We start from the raw sequence: 23357 nt of genomic DNA, 5'->3' as shown, positions 1-23357 counted from the left end.
TATATTGCTATATTTTCTTGAATTTGATTGAGAATTGGTTTTAAAAGAATGTGGTTGAGAATGCATAGATTTAAATAACAAGGTTTGATTTAGTCACTTGTCTTACTGGAGTTAATTTTTATACCATTGGTTTTCACATTGTCAAAAAACACAGCAAGAATGAGATGGCTAAGAAATAATTATGTCCGTTAAAGTGTTAGGACTGCCAAATGGCAGAAATATTTTGTTGAACTCTCCCAGATGTTTACATAAATGTGACTATGATATTTAAAATAGATTTGTATTTGTGGAGTAGGCAGCTGAATTGAATGTATCGGTTTTGCTATAAATTGAAAGTCAGTGATATTGAACAAAAATAGTTATCACACAAAAATAGACCTTTTTCAACACCAGTAATATTTTAGAAACCTGTCAGTTTGTTTTTCTAAAGCTGTTGCTACTATTGATTTTTTACTTCAGTTCTTTTGTGTTTATTCTTTTCAATAGCTTTTACAGATATCAAGCGCCTGCCTGGTTTTTTAATCTGATTAAATTTTATTCTGGTCTAGATAATTTTAAATTCTGGTCTAATTAGTTTTTTTAATTTTATGTGAATTATAGAGATATATTGAAGGAACCCATATATTCCAAAGCTATCCAGTTTGGTATTTATGCTTTTTTATTTTATGTTGATTGGCTGAGAAGTTTTTGTATCCTTTTAGTTACTGTAAGAATAAATCGTGTCAGACTAAAGTTGGTGCATTTCAGTTTAGAGAGACTCTTTCCTCATTACCAACTTCCCTCTCCTGGAGGGAAGTGTCAGGGGACATGCAGTGACTTCCATATGGAGTTTAGGCACAGTGGACCAATCATGACACCAAGATATTATATTAAAATATTGCTCATACATCTTTTGAGCTGTACTTATGTAAAGAGGTTCTGGCTGGAGTACAAAAGGAAGCTTGAATTATTATTCTGTGCCATGAGTATAATGTAATTTGGGGGATGTTTTGACTGTAGAAATGGCTGCAGCTGATGTAGGTGGAGGAATATGGGGACAAATGGGCAATAAAAAAATGTAAAATGACAATTTCAATCCACTTATGGTCAAGGCATGTTGGTCTAAGAGAATTAAAACATGAGAGAAGGTACTTAGTTCATATAATTTCCTTAAACCTGTCCTTGAACTAAACCCCTACTTAATAAGTTGCTTTGGTATTTTCATGGGTTTAAAAACACATGTTTCGTATGTCCAAGTCCATGCCATTCTGCTTATTGCATCAGGGATCCATTCCATTTGTTTAAGACCATTATGACCAGAGGGTTTTCACTCTTCCATTTCCAAACTCAGGAGGGATGCTGATCTGGTAGGTACTGATTTCTCTCATCTTCTGAACCATCATGTTCTCTCTGCTGGCATCAGGAAACCCAGTCTAGTTAGCTCTTGATTTGAGCTGAGGTAGCAACTTCAGGACTTTGGGGCCCTGAATAGCTGGGGGAATTTTTTTGTTTCTTTTTGTAAATTGTGGTAATGTACAATAGGAAGAACACTGGATTAGGAGCCAGAAGACCAGGTTCTGATTCCAGTTCAGTCATTTCTTAACTGTGTGTGTTTAGACAAATCACATAACCTTTCTGGGCCTCTGTTTACTCATCTGTGAAATGAATAGACTGAGCAGGTGATGAAGTGATCCAGAAGGTCCCTCTCAGCTCCATCATTCTGTAAGTCTGTAAGATGAAGTATAAAAGCCAGCAATTATGAGCACCACTTTAAGTCAATATGTATAACTTAAGATAACTTTTTTTCTCAAGATTGTATAGATATGATATGTTATTATATGTTTGTTGTATGTTATAAACCATATCATATAATTTAGGGTGTTTTTTTCAGAAAGGTGTCATTTAACCTGAGTATCTATAAGACATCTACACTAGTTCAACATTTACATACTTTACTTAGTATATTACTACCGATTCATCCACTCTTTTTGTCCATTCATTTATCATGCAAATGTCTATAGAGCTCCTGCCATGTGTGTGATAGTCTGGTTCCTAGCACTGTTCTCATCTTCTAGCATTAGCTTATACCCTGAACCTTAAGAGATTTTTTTTTTAAATAAAACTCTCTGAATCACTTAACTTAATCAACTTTTTTGATAGAAAAGAATAATTTCAAAGGGGAACTAAAGGAACATTATGACACCATGCAGTATTCAGGATGTAGTGATGTAAGACTAGTGGAGCTAATATCTTCCCTCCCTCTTTTCTCTCCTCCATTTCCTCTCCAAGGCACCATTTTCTGAAAGGATTCAGCTGCCAGGGAAATGGCAATGGGTTAAATGTGAAGGAAGAATGAGTCACTCCCTTTAATCCTGGCTGATGGTTGCACAGCTCCCAGACCAGCCTTGACTTCTCTGACCTCTTGAACTGTGAGGGTAAAGGTGAAGATTATACCATCAGGTCAGCCTGTTACTTTCCTAACAGGCTTGAGATAATTACCCATAGAAAACATTTTCACCCATTAGAGGTGAACGGAGGAAGCAGGATGGATTGTATTGTCTAAATGCATTTAGAAACACAAAAACATGCCTCTGTTGAAGAGTAAGGACGAGAAAATCACCCAAAGAGGAGAAAAATGAATCACCTTTTTTTAAATTCCCCAAGAAATGTTGTATCACTTTCTATAAAATGGGAAATAAATTGACGCACATTCATTAGAAATCAGCATCTTTACATCATCAAAATAATTCTTCTTAGTTGTTCTTTCCAAAGGACAAGAGACCTTGCTTTTAGCACCTAACCCCCTTAGGGAGTGTCTTTTCTCTGAATCTTATTCAAGACTTGCTTGACTATACTTCTAACTAGGCCATCTTCAAATACTTGGCTCAAAATAGAGGCCAGATTTCTCTCCTGGAGGGAGGAGGAAAATGACTACATTTCTGCATATTTCTTTTTCTGATATTCATTCTTTCTCCAAAAACAGATGTGTTATTCAGACCAAAGTGGTTACCATAGCATCTCCCTATTTTTTTTAATTTCATGTATTACTTTATTAAAGGAAGTTTTCACGTTGAAAAGAACATGAAAAAAGATCTCACTCACCCCCGGTAAACATGTCGTGAGGTTTTGACACTTCAGCAAACACTGTCGGTTCTCCCTGTGAACTAACTAATGAGAAATTGTCTGCTTTGGTTAACAGAGTGACAGGAAGCAGTTTTAATGCCTATTTCTAAAAGCAAAAAGTATCTTCTCCTGTCCCTTCCCAAAGGGCCAAAATCCCTAATCCTATAAGCCTCCAAAAGTCATGGCCTTTTTGAACTTGAAGGAATATTAGGATCCAGTAGGTGAAGTTTGTTCATTAAGGGAGGAAGGGGGATGGGAAAGATGGAGAGACGCAGCTCGTGGGTGACAGAGCAGGGCCAGAGCCTGGGTCTAGAATGTGCTGCAGTCCAAGGCCTTCCTTCCGCAGAAAGTCACCCAGAGCCGTACATGTCGTGTGTGCTACATGGGGGCTTTGAAAAGGGGAGGATCTCGTCACTGAAAGCTGGTGGAAGAAAAATTCTTGAAGGCCAGTCATTCTCTCTTAAGGGTGTGTTTTCTTGAGAAAAGAGCTGTGGTGACTCCATCAGGGCAGATGACAACCAAATAGCACTTCATGGTGACTCACAGAGGACAAAGGCTTCTGCAGCAACCGAACGTGGTCTCCAGCTCAGTTTTCCTCACTGCCACCCCCACAACTCTCTCTTTTCTCTCTCCTCCTTCCTGCTTCTTGTTCTGTGGCTTCCTACCCTCTGTTCTCCTCCTCCTGGAAGAGGTGTTAGCCACTTCAGTCTCACTTAGAGTGAGATCAGAGCCATCACCATCATCAGATATTCCATTTACCCTACTTACCTGCCCTTTTTTAGGGGGAGGATATGTGCTTGGAGTAAGAGTAAGTGATGATACACGTGGGAAATGGTATGAAGTATCAGCAGATACAGTTAAGTGATTTGAAGAAGCTTAAAGACTTAATGAAAACCCTGGTGTTTCACATTACCCTGTTGTGATGACTATCACATCGGAATTGTTATTTTTCTAATGTCAAAATCATTTCTCCTCCTCGTCAAAAAAAAAAAAATCTTTCAATGGCTTCTCATCAGAATAAAATCTAAACCACCCAGGCGTTCTGAGGCTTTCACAATCTGTCTCTAAGTTGTCTTTTCTAAATGTATCATTTCAGCCAACTAATCTTTTAATTCAGCCATAATGAACTACTCCCACTTCTGTGTTATCATTCTTTCCATGCTCACTGTCTGGAATGCCCTCCCTCCCATCTGCCCTAAACCTCCACGTGGTCTACATTCCCATACTGTCCTAAGTCCTCTCTCTGTCCTCCCCCTGCAATCCAGGCGGGTTTAACAGTCTGCTTTTCATGATATAACTGTCTCCACCACCATCACTTCCACCACCTCAGATTTCAAGCAGACTTTAGAGGAAGAATAAATTAATATTTGTCCCATGTTATTTGGTATATTTGAGGTGTGGTATGTATTTTCCTCTCTCTGCTATCTTGGCTACTCTAAACTTTGTTCCACCACATAGTATTAAGGATACTAGTGTGTAATGAAATTGTGTACATGCTACATCTCCTGTTGGATTGCAACTAAGTTTGTATTCTTCAAAGCACCTAACATGGTATGAAGCTAACAACAATAATAATAATAGATCTACCACTTATTGAGTGCTCACATGTGCCAGTACTCTGTTAAGCACTTATGGACATCATGACAACTCTACGCATCTAGATCTTTATTGAGTGCATGGTACTGGTCCATATAGAACAAAGCTTAGTTGCTTTTCTATGCTTATGGGAACCATCCCAGCAGAGAATCCAGAGTCATTGCTGGTGGTGAGATTGAGACACGGGTAAGGTAGCAGCCAGGAAACAGTTAATGCTCAAACACTTACTGAAATACATGGGCCCTTGGATCACATCTCCATTTACCAGCTGAGCAACCTGTGCGAATTAGTCAACTTGTTTGTGCCTTAGGTCCTTCATCTGACTAAGAGATGATAATTCATCTTAGGTTAAATGAGACAATATGCTAAGTACCTGGGACGGCACTGGGTATATAGTAGGACTCAATAAATAGTAGCTATTCTTCTTAGTATTTACACATAAGGCCCAGTGCTTGGTACTGTGAAGTAGAGAAGTAAACAGGTTGGAGGGGTGGATCTTGTCCCTGGATGCCCAGGGCAGAAGTCTGAACCCACGTGCCCAGCTAAGGTCCCTTTTAGCTCTAGGCTGTGATTCTGTACTTTCAGGTTGGCACTTAGCAGCCAAAAACCATATGCCCTCACCACATTGCCACAACTCAGGATGGGCAGATGCTCAGTTCAGGGTTACCAAAAGCCTAGGCAGTAGGGATTGACACCTTTAAAAGGAATCACAGGTAGGGAACAGCCCCATGAGGCAGCCTGGGTTTCTAAACTTAGCACTTGTTGTTGCCATTTGTATTCTCATTGGAAGAAAACCTCCACTTCAGCCCGAAGCTGCTCTCATTAATCACGCAGAGGTGTGGTTTGATTTTGACTAGAAGCTGGACTGGAGGCTCTGAGCAGGTTTGGGAGCAGTTACACTCTTGTGGTTTGACTAACCTTTTTTATGAGTGTGTTACTAAAGAAACGTGAGCTGCTGGCTTTTCAATTACTGTAGCTTACCCCTCCTGAGTTTCATACACATTGAGTCATCGTGTCTACAGGTGACTGATAATCATCTGCACTATTCAAGTTACCGTAACTCGGAGATGAGGGGATCTGATGAGGGCAGGTTGCGTGCACGTGAAGATCTGAGGCTCTCCCATCTTCTTAAAAATGAACAATGGTCTGCGTTAACCACAGAACTCAGTCACATATTTCCACATCCAGAGCTGATTTTCCTCTTGCTGTTTTGCCTTTTACAACCTTAGCACTCAGCTGTTTTCTGACATGTGCTGCAGGTGGTAGAGACTGTGAAATCGTTGGCCTAAGTAGGCAAAACAAACTCTTGGGAGAAAGAATAAAAGTAGAGTTTGGGATGTGCCTGCCCCATCTCGGAAACTTTTTGGAGCCTCTCTGATAGGCAAAAAGAAGACTTCCAGAGAGTCCTGGTATTTGGAGGAACTGAGTAGAGTTAGCTCCACTGAAAAATCATCAGTAACGTTGAAAAGGCCAGGAAACCAAAGTTCATCATTTCTGTGTCACTTTCAGGGGAATGAATATTTGTGACTTAAGCCAGCTTTTGTATTCCAGTCTCATTCTTCCAAACAGCTCTGATCAGAGACACAGCCAGTCTGGCACTTGAAAGAAGAACTATTGATTACTTTGGCAAAGGTCTTCCTACTACTTATTGAGTAGTTAAGGCATGGTGATTTTCTTAACATATTTTTTCTCTGAGGTATTTGTCTGGAAGCTGTCAAGTTGGCCTTAAGGTAGTGGGGATGCAGGACAAATCGGTCTGATTAGGTCTTTTAGCAAGTCTTTCTGTCTCCAACTTCTCACTGTTCTGGTCTACCCTACACATTGCTGTTACATTAATATCCTTAAAATAACATTCTGACCGCAAGCCTCTCTTGTTCCAAAGCATTAGAGGTTTGCCGTTGTCCAGATCTAAGCCCGACTGTTGATTGTTCAGAGTGGGTATCGTTTGGTCCCACCATGTGTTACCTTTTTTCAACGTTCCCCAAAATGGAGGCAAAAGGCTGGGAGGCTCACAGGGCATTTGAAAACCTTGATCTACATGGCTAGAAAATGATTTTCTTTTTAGTTCTCTTTGAATCTTCCCGATTATACCAAGAAGAAAGATTTTGACTTTATGTTAGTTGTCTTCAGCACTAATCGCACACTCGTAAACTCTATTTTTAGCAAAGAAAGAGGGGATCTTTGTCTACAGGTACTTACAGTATCTGATCAAACTTTAATAAATTGCTGTGTTTCATTGTCTTTATTTTTCATAGTTACCTTCTATTTGTGGCAAGTGACTCTGGTTTTCCATTTATGTTGGTGATATAAAGTTTCCTTAAAAAAACAAATTTCTTTTAGCAAAAAAGGAAAGAAAGAAAACACAAGCCGATTCAAACCAAAAAAAAAACCCTAATGTCTACCAAGTGCTTTCAGTGTGCCAGGTACTGTTCTAAGCTCTTATTAATTAAAGTAGATACAATTATTATCCCCATTTTACATGAGGACACGGAGCCATAGACAGGTGAAGGAACTTACCCAAGCTCACACCACTAGTAATGAGGAGGCAACATCAAATCCATCCATCTGACTCTAGAGCTCTTGCTCGCAGCCTCTGCACTGCCCAGGGCTGTTGCTGCTGCACAGTGTGGAGGGATAAGTGGAGTCTGAGAAATCCTTTATTCCATACTTCCTGATACTGCTGTATCCAGACTCTCTCATTCCTTCCTGCTCATAGCTTGGATGGTCCCTCGTGTCTGTCTTGATTCATGCTCCTGTCTTAATTAGGATTTCTCTTCTGTGTCTCTGAACATCTAAATCCAACCAGTTCATCAAGACCCTTCTCAAAATTTAGATTTTCCAAGAATACTTTCCCTTCCGAAAGTACTCCTGAAGTTTTTGTATTCCCTTAACATTTAAATAGATAGTTTGTACCAGACTGCCCTGCCTTTGCCTTATAATCCTTTATACAGAAGACATGTTCCCCGACCCCCGCTTAAATGCCTCAAACATGGCATTTAGAATATAAGCTTCTGTAGAGCAAGGCAGCCCTTTCTAAACTTTTAGCATTTATTTTTCCCCAGTTCCAACTATTCTCTCTCCCTAGGTTGGAGAGTCCTCAAGAACAGAAGCTGGTTCTTTCAATCCTTTTTGTGTTTTTTCCTCCCTGAAGCCCTTACTGTGTGGCAGTGACAAGTTTTGGAACAAGCATAACATGCTTCGGAAATGTTAGGGAAGAGAGGTTTTCGTTTGCCAGATCTCTCAGAATCCAGTGTCTACAGAATGAAAAAGCATCAGGAGTGACCTCACTCCCAGCCCTTGACACGTCTTCCCCACTTTCTCGTGCGTCCACCAGCCACTCACCATCGAGCACGCCTGCCATCACTGCAGACCCAGCTTGTGCCTTCCCTGTGGCCAAAGAGCCTGTTTTCTAACAGAACACCCACACGCCCTGAAGGTGGCTAAACTCTGTTTTCAAAATTTCTCAGCAGTTTGACATGAGAAGTAGGAGAGGGTGACCACAAATAAATTTTTCAGTTAAGTGTGAGATAAGTCCTAATGATCACATATGTATCAATGACACATCTTTTCAAACAAAAGAAGAATAACACACTTTATGAGGACAAACATCACGATCTTTCATCAAGAGAGCCTTTCTAAAACTCCCTGCCTTTGAAGCGCTTTTATTTAAATCTCAGTCCATCTAATAACCGATGTGTTTCAGGAGTGGTAAGTTGGAGTTTTGGGGGCTGTTTTTTCTGCCTCTGCAGCTATTTAAAAAACTGCCGAAGTCAGAGCATCCCCACTTTTTGCAGCACATCCGGCCCCCTGGCTCCCTACTATTACAAGCAGAAAAGAACAAGCAAACTAAGAGTTCAGGAATGGACTGCATCTTCAGAGTTCACGAACAGTAGAGAGACAGAAGCCCCCACGCTCCTGACACTGGCAACTCCCCACCCCCTCCTAAGCCCCCTCCTGATGTTCTCCTGCTTCTTTTCTCCAGGGTTCCCCTCTGACATGAGCAGTGGAAACAACTCACATTGTAGCCTCAACTTAGTGACATCTCTGACTCCCTCTTGCCTGCTGGTTTCAGTTATTTTGACTGTCCAAACATGTGCTGTCAACCACTGTCCCTTGAGACTTCAGCACCGTGCAGGACCATTTCACCTGGGCTGAGTGTTCTTAAGCAGGCAACTTGTCCTTCCTCATTTCTCAAGGACTCCAGAAAATCATTTTAAAAACTCTGTGCCTCTGTGCTGTTCCTTTTGTCACCGCTTCTTTCCCTTGTTGTAGGTGAGAAGCGCCACTGCTTTGATGTCAGCTATAATCCTAGCTACATGTACGAGAAGGAGAGTGAGATGATCCAGACCCGGATGATGGACCAGGCCATCAATAACGCCATCAGCTATCTCGGGGCCGAAGCCCTGCGCCCCTTGGTCCAGACGCCACCTGCTCCCACCTCAGAAATGGTCCCGGTTATCAGCAGCATGTACCCCATAGCCCTCACCCGCTCTGAGATGCCAAATGGTGCCCCCCAGGAGCTGGAAAAGAAGAACATCCACCTGCCAGAGAAGAGCCTGCCTTCTGAAAGAGGTCTATCCCCCACCAACAGTGGCCACGACTCCACGGACACTGACAGCAACCACGAGGAACGCCAGAATCACATCTATCAGCAAAACCCCATGGTCCCTCCTCGGGCCCGCAATGGGATGCCACTTCTGAAGGAGGGCCCCCGCTCTTATGAACTCCTCAAGCCCCCACCCATCTGCCCAAGAGACTCCATCAAAGTGATCAACAAAGAAGGGGAGGTGACGGATGTGTACCGGTGTGACCACTGCCGAGTCCTCTTCCTGGATTATGTGATGTTCACTATTCACATGGGTTGCCATGGCTTTCGTGACCCTTTTGAGTGTAACATGTGTGGATATCGAAGCCATGATCGTTATGAGTTCTCGTCTCATATAGCCAGAGGAGAACACAGAGCCATGCTGAAGTGAACACCCAGGCCCAGAGATGAGTGTCACCTGATCATTCCATATCATTTTTAAAAACTGATAATGCCTAACAAATCACTCTCAAACTCAGTTCCAAACCCCTTTCCACAACATTTTAGTGTCCAAAGGATCACGTTCACGTGGGCAGCAGAGAAATGCTGTCCCCATTCAGAAATCGTTTGCAGATATATCATGTTACTACTTTTGTGAAACCTGTGTTTTCCCATCAGGGAAATTTAAAAGCCAATGAATTTTATATTTAAAAGCCAATGAAATATTTGGTCATAATCTTTTGTAGCAATAGACAGGCGTTCTTTGGAGTCTATTGCCAATCAGAAGAGTCCCCTGGTTGTGCTGTGTGAGACATTGTTTTCTAAATACATTGGCCATTTGTGGAAAAGCCTCATAGTCCTATGCTCGGGTCCACAGAGAAGAACTGTTGACCAGCTAACCTTGCTGGGAAACCAGCCCATGTGCACTTCACACAAGTTTGAAGGGTTAGAATGTGAACTCTCCATCCCAAATTACAGTCTAACAGTAAGGAAAAGAACAGCCATAAAATAAGTTACCAAAAGCCCCTACTCTCCAAGCATCAGATCCACCTCTTATCACACAAGCAAAAAAACCCAAGTTTTCCGATGATACTTCCACTTCTACTTTTTATCCTCCCCTGTCCCATTAAAGCTGCTTTGGGTTAAACCATGCACAGAAGAAACTCTGTATCAGAAGAACCAGTGGTTTAAACATAGACTGTCTGTCATTGGAACTCCAGGAGGTTGTCTGCTTGGATGATGGCATCCTTTTCCTACGATGGAGATTGGCAGGCGTGGTTCTGAAGGGGGAGTGATTCAGCAGCATCACCAGGGATGGAGGGAGGGAGGAACAACCCACCCGGAAGTTTTTTATCTCCTTCGTGGAGTATTGGTGTACAAACCCAAAGCAAACTTGCCAATGACTTTTGAAAAAAAAAAAAAACACAAAAAAACAAAAACCAAAGAATCATACCAAAAGTATGACTTAGTCTCCCCCACCCCACAGGAAGGAATCAAGGCTAGACACCATGATCAGAGCTGAGCTTCAGAATGGGTGAGGAGAGAGCAGCTCTGCCGGCGGCTGTCCTCCATCAGGCAGGTTGGGGGCTCCAGCCCCCCCCACACACACTTTAAATGGAGCTGTTGTATTCCACAGTTTCCTAAAAATTTGCTCTTGGTTCTGCAGATGTGTTGGCCGTCTTTCTCATTAATTATGGGAGACATGCTGTCAAGGAAAAGTGTTGTGATAATTGTAAAATTAGCAGTGGAATAGGGGTCACACAATCTGTTAGCTGAATTCCATGTTTGCCACTAATTAGCGGAATGACTTTGGGCAAATCACTTAACTCTTAAAACTAAGTTTCCTCAACCATAGAGTTAGGGGTTGGATTGGATTTTGATGTTCTCTGAAGGTCTTTTCCAGCTTTACATTTATGTGATTGTGTAGTAACCACAATTATTTCTTTTTGAGCCTCTTGGTGTATGGGTATTGAGCAGAAGAGTAAGTGTATGTGAATATATGTTCCACATTTCTTTGGTGTGAAAATGGTAGTGTTGTTAAGTTTTTCCTGTAACCACTGAGTTGTGAGTGTGAAGGGGAGGAACAAAAAACAGGAAGGCATCTTGATCTTGCCCCCGAGTGTGCGCACAGACTGGCGCCTGCGGCTGCTTACAGAGCCTTATTTTTCTCTCCTTTGAAAGTAACCGTGTTAGGAAAAATCAATGCTGCTTCCGGGGACCACTTCATGGAGCCTCTTTACAAATTAAGAGTCAGTTGTGTGAACATTTCTAGCAGAGGCAAGAATCCCCAGTTCCTGGTAGAACAGTGTTTTATGTATCTGCCTTGATATTTCGAAAGGGCTTTATGCATTAGGCTCAAACTCAATGCGTCTGTGTGCTGCCAGTAATTTAAATGTTCCACCTCAGACTGCACAAATGGCTTATCCTTCTTTGTAGCATGGCGTCTGTCTCAGGAAAAAAAGATTTTGTGAAATTCCATGGCAACAGTCCCAACATGTTTGGGATTTCAGCCAGAAGACTAGCTGGATTTCAGTGTGCGGGATCCTGAACATCCCTGTGTCTCTGTGATCCTAGACCCCAAGCCACACCAGGTTGCTTACACCCATTGTGAAAGAGGACCTGCTTGTTATATTTTTGAAATACCACACATCCTGTTGACTCTTCAGGGGACAAAAGGAAGAGAATTCGGAAGCAAGGATTAGCAGAAGAGAAAGCTAGGGAAGGCGAGTATTTCCACCAGATTAGTGGGAGAGTCTTTAGAGAAGACATCGTCTTCTGCACCTTAGGATAGTGAAACTAAAGCCCTTCCCACCAAGATGGGGACTCTGCAGCTATGACCCTGGTTGTCTCTGTGACTAATGGATTTTCTGAATGATTTCCATCGTTCTGAGGTCAGTTTTATGAGTGAGATGACCCCTCACACAGGCTGCACATTCATTGTTGCATTTTGAGCCTTGGATTGGGACATGTCAAGTCCAGAGAAAATGTGTATGTGGAAACTCCACATTCTTAAATCTTGAAATGGAACAGGGTGGAATGTAGCAGTTGCCACAACACAGGTAAACACTTCTGCAGACACTCTTTATCCTACTTACCCCTCTCCCTCGCTTGGGGTTGGGAAGGAGGTGAAGAACCTTAGCAAGATGCCTAGAGAGGAGGGCAGGTTAAGATTTACATCTGACCCTGCCTTACAGTGAGGTCTTCGTCAGCTTCTGACAACACAGTTCTTTTCTCAGCCAGAGTCCCTGTGACTGTGAGCTGTGTAGGTTTTCTCTCTCCTTCACTTTCCCCAATCCTCTTGTTAGCCAGGCCCCCACGGCACACCCAGGAGGCCGAAATCTGAGGAGCAACCAAACCTGTGAAAAATTCCCTTACAGCCAAGGTGGTAAGAGTGGAAAAGGAAGAGAGCTGTTCCCCAAACGTTCTTGATTGTTATTGGAAGTGTTGCCTGTGTTCCCTCCTTCAGTTCCCTGGTAGAAGTGTCTCCCCTATTACACTCCACACCACCACCAGGAAAAAATGTTAATAAATCCACCAGTCTTTAGATTCCTTAAGTCAGTCTTCCAAGAAGATATTAACCTTGACACAGATAAGCTAGCTAATGTTATGCTTTGTTATCCATTCTAAGCTGTTCCTGACTCAGCTTCCAACTTTATCAGTGACAAAATGTCTCACCTTTTAAAGGCAAGGTTTATTTAACATTTTGCCAGACCCAGAAGTAAAATGACCTCAGATTTCTTTTGCAAAGAGAGATGTTTAAAAACACAACATTTTATTCAGTTGAAACACTGTGTTAGTAACAAATCTAGCATCAGCATAATGCTTTTTCCAAGGAGCTTCTGTATCACTTTTTATTCCCCTCCTCTGCTTTTTTTTCCCTCAGCTAAATGTGAGGTTTAGAATGTTTTTAGGGGGAAAAAGCAATACTTCTGATATATATCCTAGGACCGGCAGTAAGACTGCAGTGTAAATGTTAAATGTTTAGTGTTTGAAGTCCTGACTTTAAAGTGTACCCCACTATGAGTAGGTACGTTGGCCTCTAGTGGAGATTTGGAAACACTCAAGATTTGAGTCCTCGGAGTGTCCAGGCTCTTTGACAAAGAGAATTAGAAGTTTGAGCTCAAGAAGAGAAAAGAAAGGGGAGTGATGAAAAGTTTGCCCTAGAAAATGGACTCAGGCTGTGCAGGAGATAAGAGATACGCAGTGATCTTCCTCATCTTTTAAAAGAATTTTAAAGCTATTTTTGTGCTCAGACAGTACAGTTCAGAGACTCTCTATAGGCAGAGTTCAGGAAGCAGAATGATTGGGGATTTAAGTGCCTGTGAAAAGGACAATTTTGACCTAAAACCAAAAGCCAAACCTGGGCCATCCCAGGGAAAGGACTCGTCTCTAAGCCTAACCGACTGAAAAGGTCTGAGAATGATCAGTGACTGTGGACTTGGAAGAGCCTAGAAGAGAGGTCTAGACTTTCGACTTGTGTAGCTCCTAGCACAAGACTGTGCCTTTGTTGACCCAAGCTGTATATAGCCTGTCCCACACCGTGTCGTCAACATGAGAAACAGGTCTTTGCACTTTGAAGAAGCTGGATGCAAGTTTCCTCTGAATATTACAATAGTGAACTGTCATATGCTGATATTGAATTGTTATTTGAAACTGGAATGTTAATGTTTTGATTTTTAAAAATGTAAGGACATAACAATATCTACCTCCCAAGGATGTTGTGAGGTTTTATGTAATTTTGTCTATTAGGTAACATTACTTTGTTTTTTGGGGGGAAGGGGGTGGATTATGTTGGGTGGCTGTAGATTTTCCACGTATTTCTGTATCTGGATTTAAAGACATGGAAAATATTCAAAAATCATACTAAGACCATGATAGAAATTCACTTGCTGTTAGAGGCAATTGATCCCGAACACACAGTTTGCATCATATTGTTTTAATGCCTAAGAGTAAAGAATATGCTGAACCTTAGAACCAATGGGTATGAACCACACGGTACAGAAACTTCATGATTTTGCTGTCAGATAAGTAGACTGGCTTTGCTCCCTCACCATCTTATGAGCCCTCCACCATTAATTCTCCCAGCGATTTAGTTCCCTCAAGTGGCCCTCACCATCCATCTCTCCATCAATCCCACTCTAGAAAGCCCAAGAGCAGTCCCATGATGTCACCCACCTTCTCCCAAGCCCAAGTCACACATCTGTGGGGCCTACTTCATTTTCTGTATGTGGGGGCAGCTTTGCTTCTTCCTCTCCTAAGAAGACTGAGAAGAGACCTTTTGACATGTTAGGAAAATGGGGCAGCCTTAAAAATGACTGATCCCATTGCCAGTGACTCATTTACACAAGGACTTTTCCAGGTTAGCAGACAAGGCCCTTTTCAGTGAGCCTGCTTCTGTGGGTTCACAGAAACCAAATTACTGTGGGTTGCAAAGAATTAGCAGGTCATTTGAAAAGCAGACATCCCTTTACCCAGACTGTGGTTTTGCATGCTCAAGTTCTCAGTCTGTAAGCTTTGGTGAGGGATCATTTTGGCTACTGGAAAAACCGTAGCTTATTTTTAATTTCTGGCTGCCAAAGCCACCACACGTGTGGTCTGTGGATGACCCTTGTCTGCAGAATGATGGGGTGGGGGAGGGGGCGGAGAAGGGACCGTGGTTTGGGGCTCAGGGCTGCCTTCCCACCAGGAGTGAGGGAGGGAGACCTTGCCGAGTGGTTTTGACACAGCCTGTGCTCACAGCACTCTCGTCTGGGTTTCTCAGAAATGCCCTCCCTGCCCAGCAGTGACCTTCCCTCTTGACCCTGGAGTCCGACCCGTTGGAGCACTGTAGCGCCCTACTCCTCTGTAAAGACTGTACAGGTTCAGCTTCTGAAATGTAGCAATGCTCACCTTGCCAGAACCCTAATGAGTGCATTCCCGCGTTGAAAACAACCCTGCTGATAGTTTTCAAAGTTTCTTTCTTATGTTTGATTTTTACATTGAAAAATGAAATAAAAAATACTGGTGTGTTTAATCCTCGCGCATGCCTGTCACTTGCTGCTGTTGTCGGAAAATGGAATTCCTTCTGCCCCTAGGTATATTTTCTTAATCTAGTCCCTCTGGCTCTTTCTTAAAGTTCAGATACTTAGATAAGCAGAATTATCATTGAACTAAAACATCTTGCCTGATGTCTTGCTCAACCTGCCGCTGGTGTCCTGCTGCTGGCCCCGTGTGCCCATGGTGGGACTCTGGGTCCACTGGCCCTTAGTTCACTAAAGGGACCTGAGGAGGTTGGGGGCCTGGGCATGGCAAACAGACACACTGGGCATGGTGTCTCCCAGTTCCAAGACACGACCCCGCCCTCCCTTCCCAGCAGGGATCCTTCCTAAAGGATAGGCAACTCCTGATTTTTCCATCTCTGGGGTCTCAGAAACATCCACTCTGGGAAACTCAACTTGCAGTTGAACTCAGCCACCACATTGAGATGTAGTCTGTAGGTACTTGGAGGCCCAAGCTGGGTGCCGGTGGGGCTGACTCCTCGGAGAATGGTGCTGGGATCATGTGGCTCTCTTCCTGTCTTGATATCCTCTATTCTGTCTCAGAAAAGAGTCTGAGAGCTGGTCTGGCCTTCTGCTCAGCCTCACCCAGAGCACTGTTCCCTTCCTCTGGGGAAGAGGTGGGAGGAAGACGCTGCTGAAGGTCAGGACTAGCTAACATGGGGCCAGGTTGGTGGCAGCTTTCATGGCTCTGTGTTCAGCACCATCTCCCTCCCTTCAGCATCACCAGGCTGTCCTGAGGCTCTCCACCTGGTTTTCCAATCTGAACACTAAGGCCAGGGAGGGAAGAACAGCTTTGCAGCCTGCTCGTGTTTGGGAGCATTGAATACATTTAAAAATGGCCGCTCGGTAGCCTTGGAGAGGATGGTCTGCGGCCTTTCCCATCCTCACTCCCTTCCCAAAGCCGAAGCAGCTGAGAGAGAAAAGGAGGAGAAGGAGGCAGGGAGACTCCCCTTTGGCTGAGGAGCCAGCTGAGCAGTTGACTGGTGCTGGGGTTGGGGCTCCTTTCTTCCAGCCTGTGGATAGCTTCCTTTACTAATTCTTAGGAACTGAGTGGATGCTTTAGAGGCGGCAGGGTGGGCCTGGCCTTGGAGGCCACCCAACACCTGCACCCTCCCCCTCCCCCATCTCTCCACACAACCAGGCCATTCACCCTGGCTGCTGGCTGCTGCGGTGCAAGCCTCCACCTGCAGGCAACTGCCACCCCAGGGCAGGCAGAGGGCCAAGGACCTGGCTTCCTGGCCTCCCTCCCATCCCCTGGAATCCAGAGTCTGAGGAAGAGTTGGGGGCAAAGGGTGAGAGTCCTGGGAAGGCCAGGCCTGCTGAGGGCTGGCAGAGGAGCTCCTGCGGCAGGGCACACAAGGTCAGGCTGCAGAGCATTCCCAGTCAGACAGTTGTTTGCATAAAAGCCAAAAGCCACTGCACCTGGGGTGGGGAGGCCCTCTGGGGAGGTACTCCCTGGCTTGAGGGGAGAGGGGGAAGGAAGGTGTCATGGAAAGTCCCTGAAGGACACGGGGTGTTGAATTTGCTGCGGTTTTGTTTTTAACTCTGTCTTGACCTGTGAAGTAGGCAGCTGCCTCCCTTCCCCCCAAATAACAGACCTTCCCCCAGAATAACTGAACATACCCAAGGAAAGAGCCTGCAGTGGAAAGAATGGGGTTAGAGGGCCTGCGGGTAATGTCAAGCATCCCCCTTCCCCAGGACTAAGGGGGCAGGGAGCCCCAGAGCAGCCTTTTCCCATCACCTCGCCTTTCCCCTCAACCCCCCAGCGCCCCCCACCCCCGGGCCCAGAAGGGCTGCCTAGTCAAATAAACCACAGCTCTGGGGGTGGCTGGTGGATGGGAAGTAGGGGGGCAGATGCCGCCTCCTCCCCCAGGCTCATCCTTCCAGGGGTTCCATCCCCATGCCACCCCCACTGGAATCACATCCTCAGCACCTCCACCTCCCTCTCCTCACACACTGTGTGTGTGTGCCCACGATGGGGGAAAGCGGGAGAAAGCAGACCAAATCACTGAATCCAGCAGAGCCCTGAAGTCTCCAAAAAACAAACGCCGGCCTCATTAACTCCAGCTGAGTGTCCAGACTCCTGGGTTCCAACCTCAGCCCTGCCGCTCTCTGGGTCACCCTGGGCACTTTGGTTTCTCTCTCTGCGCCTAGATTCCACCCCCACCCTACCCCGCCCGGAGTCAGGGGTTTCTGAAGTTCTTTTCCAACAGACTCAGCCTGGCCTCAACCCCACTGCTCTAGCCAGGGCTTTCCCATTGTCCAGAAACAAGAATAGGAGAGAAACAGGGTTTTGTCCGCTCTTCCTTCTCTCCCCCAAAACTCAGGCACTGGGAGGGAGGTGGGGCGCTGGAGCCAGGAGACTGGAGGCCTAAGATTTTCCCAAGTGGTCACAGGAACCCGTTCTATAAAATTCCAACCCTGGCCCACAAGCTGGGGGTGGGGTGGGGACAGGGCAGTGGCATGGTGGGAGGCTGGGAATATGAGCAGAGAGGTTGGGTCTGAACCTCGGCCCTGCCCGCGCCGTCCTCTCTCAGGACCTTCTCTTAAATCTTCGTGGACCCAGACACCAGATTCCCGGGTTGGGGTTTCCTGGGAGAGGACAGCGAAGGCCGGGGTGGGGGCAGGGGGAAGGGGTGCGGTGCGAGGTGGGAGCTGAGGGGGGTGTGAGGGGAGGGGCAACTGCACTTCTGAGAAACAGCTCGGCGTCTCAGCAGCCCGCAGCCTAACCCCCTGCCTGCGGCTTCACAGCTCGCTCCTCCTGCCGCCCACGCCGCTCGGGGCCTCTCCGGGGGTCGGCAGCCCCCGCGGAGGCGGCGGCTGCTGGGGAGGAGCCGTAGCTCCGGGGACAGCGGAGTGGAACCCGTGGGGCGGGGTGGAAAATGGAGGAAGGCGTGGGTCGCGTGACACCCCAGAAGTAAAAACCCATCCTTTACTCGGGGTCCTGAGCGCTGGACCTCGGCGAGCCGTGTGTCCCCCGCCTCCTCCCCCAGCCCAGGTACTCTCCCATCACACCCCAAGCAGGATCCAGAAGTGAAACTGCTCAGGGTCACAGCCCAGCGCCGCCGCTGCGCCCCGCCCCGCCCTTCCGGGCACTGCAGCCTTGCAGGATCTCCCAGTGCTCGGGCGACTGCAGGGGAGGAAACTGGGGGAGGGGAAAGGGAAGTGCCCCACGGGGCAGTCTGCAAAGCGAGGCCTTCTCTCCTGGGGGTGCCCGCTCGTAACCACGAGTGGGAACCTCGAGAGGCGCGGACCTTAACTGCAGCGGAGGGACAGGCGCCTGCACTTCCCGCCACCGCCACTGGGTGTCACTGCAGCCGCGCGGCTGAGCCGGCTCGGAGCCGTCGGGAGGACCCGGCGCGGGTCCCAGGGAGCGGGCAGACCCGAGCCTGCCGCGCCCGCGGGGTCCTGCCTGGGCTTCGCCCCTAGAGGCCCCGTGGTGCTTGGATGCGGTGTTCAGACCTCCCTCCACCCACCCGATCTCTCAAGGCCTTCACCCAGCCCACCGACTCTCCATGAAGAGCAAACTAATAATCCCCTTGCTCCGCGACGGATGGGTTCATTGCTGGGGCGCCGCGCGAGCCTCCTGCTGCTGGCCCGGGAATAAAAGGCGCATCTTCGATGGCTTCGGCGGGGCCCGGTGAGCTGAAAGTCAGCCCTCCCCAACCCAGCGCGCCCCCTGGCAAGGCGGGCCGGCCTTTCCGCCGCAGAGGCGGAGGTGGCTCTCTGGAGCCAGACGCCCGCATTTCCGCGAGGGTTCGGCCCGTCGGGCGCCAGAGATCTAGAGGAGGCAGGGGAGAAGGGAGAAGGAAGGGCGGGCGGTGGGTGCAGATCACGTGTTGCGGAGCCAGAGCTACTGCTGGTTGAGTCCCCGGATGACTCCTACTCACCCAGGCGCCCCTTCCCACCCCTAGCTCATCCCTTGGATGTTTGGGACAGACCAGCTTGGGAGAAGGTAACCAAAAGGTGGGAACCTGTATGGGACTGATCTGATCCATGTAAGAGGGCTGTGGGTGGTCCAAGGCTGGGAGAGAGGAGATACGCTGGAATCTTTTGGAAAACCGAGATAGGAATGCCCACTTCTACTCTGCTGTGGATCTAACTCAGGGCACCAGTTGGGCACTAGATGCAGAGGAACATGCCCATTGGCTGCAGGTTTGTGGGGTGTCGGTGGCCCATTCTGTCCCTGCCTACAGCTTCCCCTCAAACTCAAAGGTCACAGGGCCCAGCTCCACTACAGGGATCCCTAGAGGGACCCATGGGGTGGAAGGAGTAGCATTGACCTCCCACTCTTCCTCAGTCTCCCCCAAACCACCTCGAGGTAAACCCAATCCAAGTAAAAACAAACTGCTTGCCATGAAAACACAGTTTTTGATAAACGGCCCTCCAGATGCCCAGCAAAGAAAAACTGGCCCCTTCAGTGGAACAGACCTGGGCTTGTAAGAGGACGCCAGAGGCCATCACAGCTCAACCCATATGCAGTTGAATTTCAGGCCTCATTAGGGCCTGGTACAGCACAACACTTCTCAGCCCAAGTGGTACCCCCACTTCCCAACACCCCTTCCTGTATAAAGATCATGGGGGACCCCTGGGGGCCAGCCTCAGCCCCCAGGATCACCCACTCCCCTGAGGCCCTAGATTCCAGTCTTCAACACCCAACTTCCCTAAGATCCAGTTCCTCCTTCTCCCCACCCGCCCCCAACTCCCCACCCCAGCTGGAAGCTCTGTGGGAAGAGACTACTGCACCCCTCATACCCCAGCCCCAAAGCTGAGGTTCTGCCACTGACCCCTCACCCCACCCCACTGCTGGGCAAGTTGGACCAATCCCTGACCTCTCTGGGTCATCTTTTCTGCCTGCCAGACCAGATCAATGGTTCAGTCTTGAAAACTTTTTCTAAATACACCATGACGCCAAACTCCCAGATAGAAAGACAGTGCTCCCCCCAGAGCTCCCCAGCCTGCCCTAAAACCCCTACTGGAACCCTTGGGCTCCCAGACACTGTTAGAAAAGTGCTCATGTAGCTGGTTCAGAAGAAAGGATCCTTCCCAGTGGCCTTGGACTCCCCTGCCGCTCTCTTTTCCTCCCTCCCTCCCTCCTCAATGTGCCTGGCACTGGAGCAAGAGGAAGGAGCCAGGCAGGGCCACTGAGCCGAAGCTGACCCCTTAGGCCTGCACTGGGAGGTCCTCCACCCATGAACTTGGAGGCTGCCTACGTTTCATTGACCAGGGTGTCTGGGGAGCAGGGAGAGAATGAACTGGCCAGAGCTTTGTCTGTCTGGACGACCTTCCCAGAACATCCTAAGAGAGGTGGGCTCCCCTAGAATCCTGGGCATCTGTTCCCAGAGTCCAGAAAGTTGGCACCAGCCCTCTCTGACCTCCATACGTGAGCAGGCAGGGAGGCCCACCCTGTGGCCACACCTTCCCACAGGTCCAGGTGTACCCAGGACAGCTCTAGACCTTGGTGCCCAGCTCACAGCAGCCACACTAGCCCCAGGAGCTGGTGTCTATGATGTGTCCATGATGTGCAGCAGGCCTTTCAGGGCCAACCCGCTGCATAGGCCCCACATCACCCTCTCTCAGGGCCTGCGTCCTCTTCAGCAGGGGGACATATGGGGAATTTCCTTTCCTTTCCCACAGCTTTTTTCTGATTTCTGAAATGTTCTTTAAAAAGCACGTTTTTAAAGATAATCAAACCCAATAACTTAAAATTGAAAAGACATTATCTGAGGCTCTAGCCTGTACTTCCTCTACCTTCTTCCACCAGCCCAGATTTCCTTATAACCACAGGCCTCCGCTATCCGGCACGGCAGCTCTCCTTGGCAGTCCCTTCTGCTGTCTGGCCTCTGCGGGTCATGCTGCATCCTTGGAGCTGGGGAATCTTGCCCTGAGTCCCTCTGTGACCTGAGGGTCCCTCGTCCCCCACACTGTCAACTGCTGGCTCTCCTCCAGCAAGCCAGCGATCTCAGCCAGTCACCAAGGACGTCCGGCTGCTGATTTCCAGTATCCAGCTCAAGGCTGAGCCAGCTACCTCCAAAGGCCCCCAGCAGCCCAGGTTCGTCAGAGGGGCCAGTACTGAGAAGAATAGGGACAGAGAACAAAGGACAAGGCAGGGAAGGACTGTGTTCACCACTCGTGAGATGGGCTGAGCCTGACCTCTGTCCCTAATTGTATCTATGACCTCAGGGGGCAGGGGGGACTCTCCTTGAACCTCAGTTTCCCATTTGTAAAATGGGAATGATATCTACCTCACATATTCCAACTAACTGCCTGACATAGAAAGGCTTGGTCTCCTGCCCTGTGCCTCAGGCGATGAGAGGTCACTGTGTGCTATCTTTATGCAGCCTAAATACCTGGACATGCTTAAGAGGGGACTCGGGGACTTCTCCGGTGGTCCAGGGTGAAGAATCCACCTTGCAATGCAGGGGACACAGGTTTGCTCCCTGGTTGGGGAACTAAGAGCCCACGAGCTGTGAAGCAACTAACCCTGCGCACCACTAGAAAGTCCATGCACTACAAGGAAAGATCTTGCGTGCTGCAACCCAGCCAAATAAATAAACTAAAAAAAAAAAAAAAGTGACTCATTCTAACCCTGTAACTCACCCCAGCCTGGACCCCTCGCACCCATACTTTGGAAGTTGGTGCTGGGCATCCATGGCCAGCACATAAGCCAGTACCAGCCAGCTCGAGCCCAAGGAGCAGCCACTGATGAGATGGTTCTGGGAACCATGGCAGGTGGCAGGTTGCACTGGTCCCTGGCTCCTCAGATCTTGCTAAAAAGAAACAAAATCTTCACCCCTCTCATTTCTGGACTGCAGTACTTTCTTCAGGGTAAATCCCCAGCAGGTTCCAGGCTGAGCATGGATGAAGCCTGTCTGCCCATCTCTGTCTGAAAGGCCTGACTCCCCGGCCTCTCCTCTCCTCAGGATTAGCCAAGGTTGGGGTGCTTCGGTCACAGGTGGCCGCGCTGGGCCTGCCAAGTCTGGCCTGATGGCTGGCTGTGGTGGCTGGTCCTTCTCAAAGTCCCCCTAGGACAACACCACTTGCCAGCAGGAGGGCTGCAGAGAAGGAGGGGCTCTCCAGGGAGGATCCCCTACCGGCGGTTTAGGAATTCCACCTGGCAGTCAGGCAGTCGTGGGGGAAAAGAACAGCCAGGACCTGGCTCTCCCACTGTGATTTGGGGCCATTCTGAGGAGTCCGTTTCCTCACCTGCAAAATGGGATACCACGTCGTGCCCAACCAATTGAAAAGACAAAGCTTATACAAAATTAAAGAATGAATCGCACGTACTGATTCATTGTACCAATTCATTCATGTACCGAATCACATGTATGCTCAGTCATGTCCGACTCTTTTCGACCCCATGGACTGTAGCCTAACAGGCTCCTCTGTCCATGGGATTTTCCAGGCAAGAGTACCAAAGTGGGTTGCCATTTCCTTCTCCAGGGGTTCTTCCCGACCCAGGGATCAAACCCGGGTCTCCCGCATTGCAGGCAGACGCTTTACCCTCTTAAGCCACCAGGGAAGCGACCCCATGGACTATACAGTTCATGGAATTCTCCAGGCCAGGCTACTGGAGTGGGTAGCCTTTGCTTTCTCCAGGGGATCTTCCCAACCCAGGAATCGAACTGGGGTCTCCCACATTACAGGCGGATTCTTTACCAGCTGAGCCACAAGGGAAGCCCAAGAATACTGGAGTGGGTAGCCTATCCCTTCTCCAGCGGATCTTCCCAACCCAGAAATTGAACCGGGGTCTCCTGCATTGCAGGTGGATTCTTTACCAACTGAGCTATGAGGGAAGCCCATCACCAAGTACCAATTACCCAGCTTCAAACAGTGTCAACGCATAGTCATGACTATGCTCACACTCTCTCCCCTAACCTCTAGGTTATTTTAAAAACAAAGTTGAGAAGAGAACTTAGGCCAAGGGGTCCCTTCCAGGACTGCTGCTGCCAGTGCCGACCCACACCTCCACAGGAGACCCTCCAACACTAGTAGAATGCACTTTCTTAGAATCCGAAAGCTATAATGTGAGGAGCTCAAAGACCCTAGGAGGAGATTCAAATGCTGCTGCTGCTGCTGCTAAGTCACTTCAGTCG

General features: G+C 47.6%; 1 protein-coding gene across 6 annotated transcripts in view; it reads left to right on the top strand.

The window, feature by feature from the left end:
- IKZF3 (IKAROS family zinc finger 3) overlaps positions 1–15236 on the top strand; it is a 91015-nt gene extending 75779 nt beyond the window's left edge. For all 6 annotated transcript variants that reach the window (XM_070773398.1, XM_019982254.2, XM_070773400.1 and 3 more), the window contains one exon: positions 8971–15236. In XM_070773398.1, the coding sequence (XP_070629499.1) occupies positions 8971–9674 (704 nt within the window). In that variant the 3' untranslated portion in view covers positions 9675–15236. The remainder of the gene's footprint in view (positions 1–8970) is intronic.
- The last annotated feature ends 8121 nt before the right edge of the window (positions 15237–23357 follow it).

The sequence above is a fragment of the Bos indicus genome, chromosome 19, assembly GCF_029378745.1.
Source record: "Bos indicus isolate NIAB-ARS_2022 breed Sahiwal x Tharparkar chromosome 19, NIAB-ARS_B.indTharparkar_mat_pri_1.0, whole genome shotgun sequence".
NCBI lineage: Eukaryota > Metazoa > Chordata > Mammalia > Artiodactyla > Bovidae > Bos > Bos indicus.
This window is presented reverse-complemented; position numbering and strand designations above follow the sequence as displayed.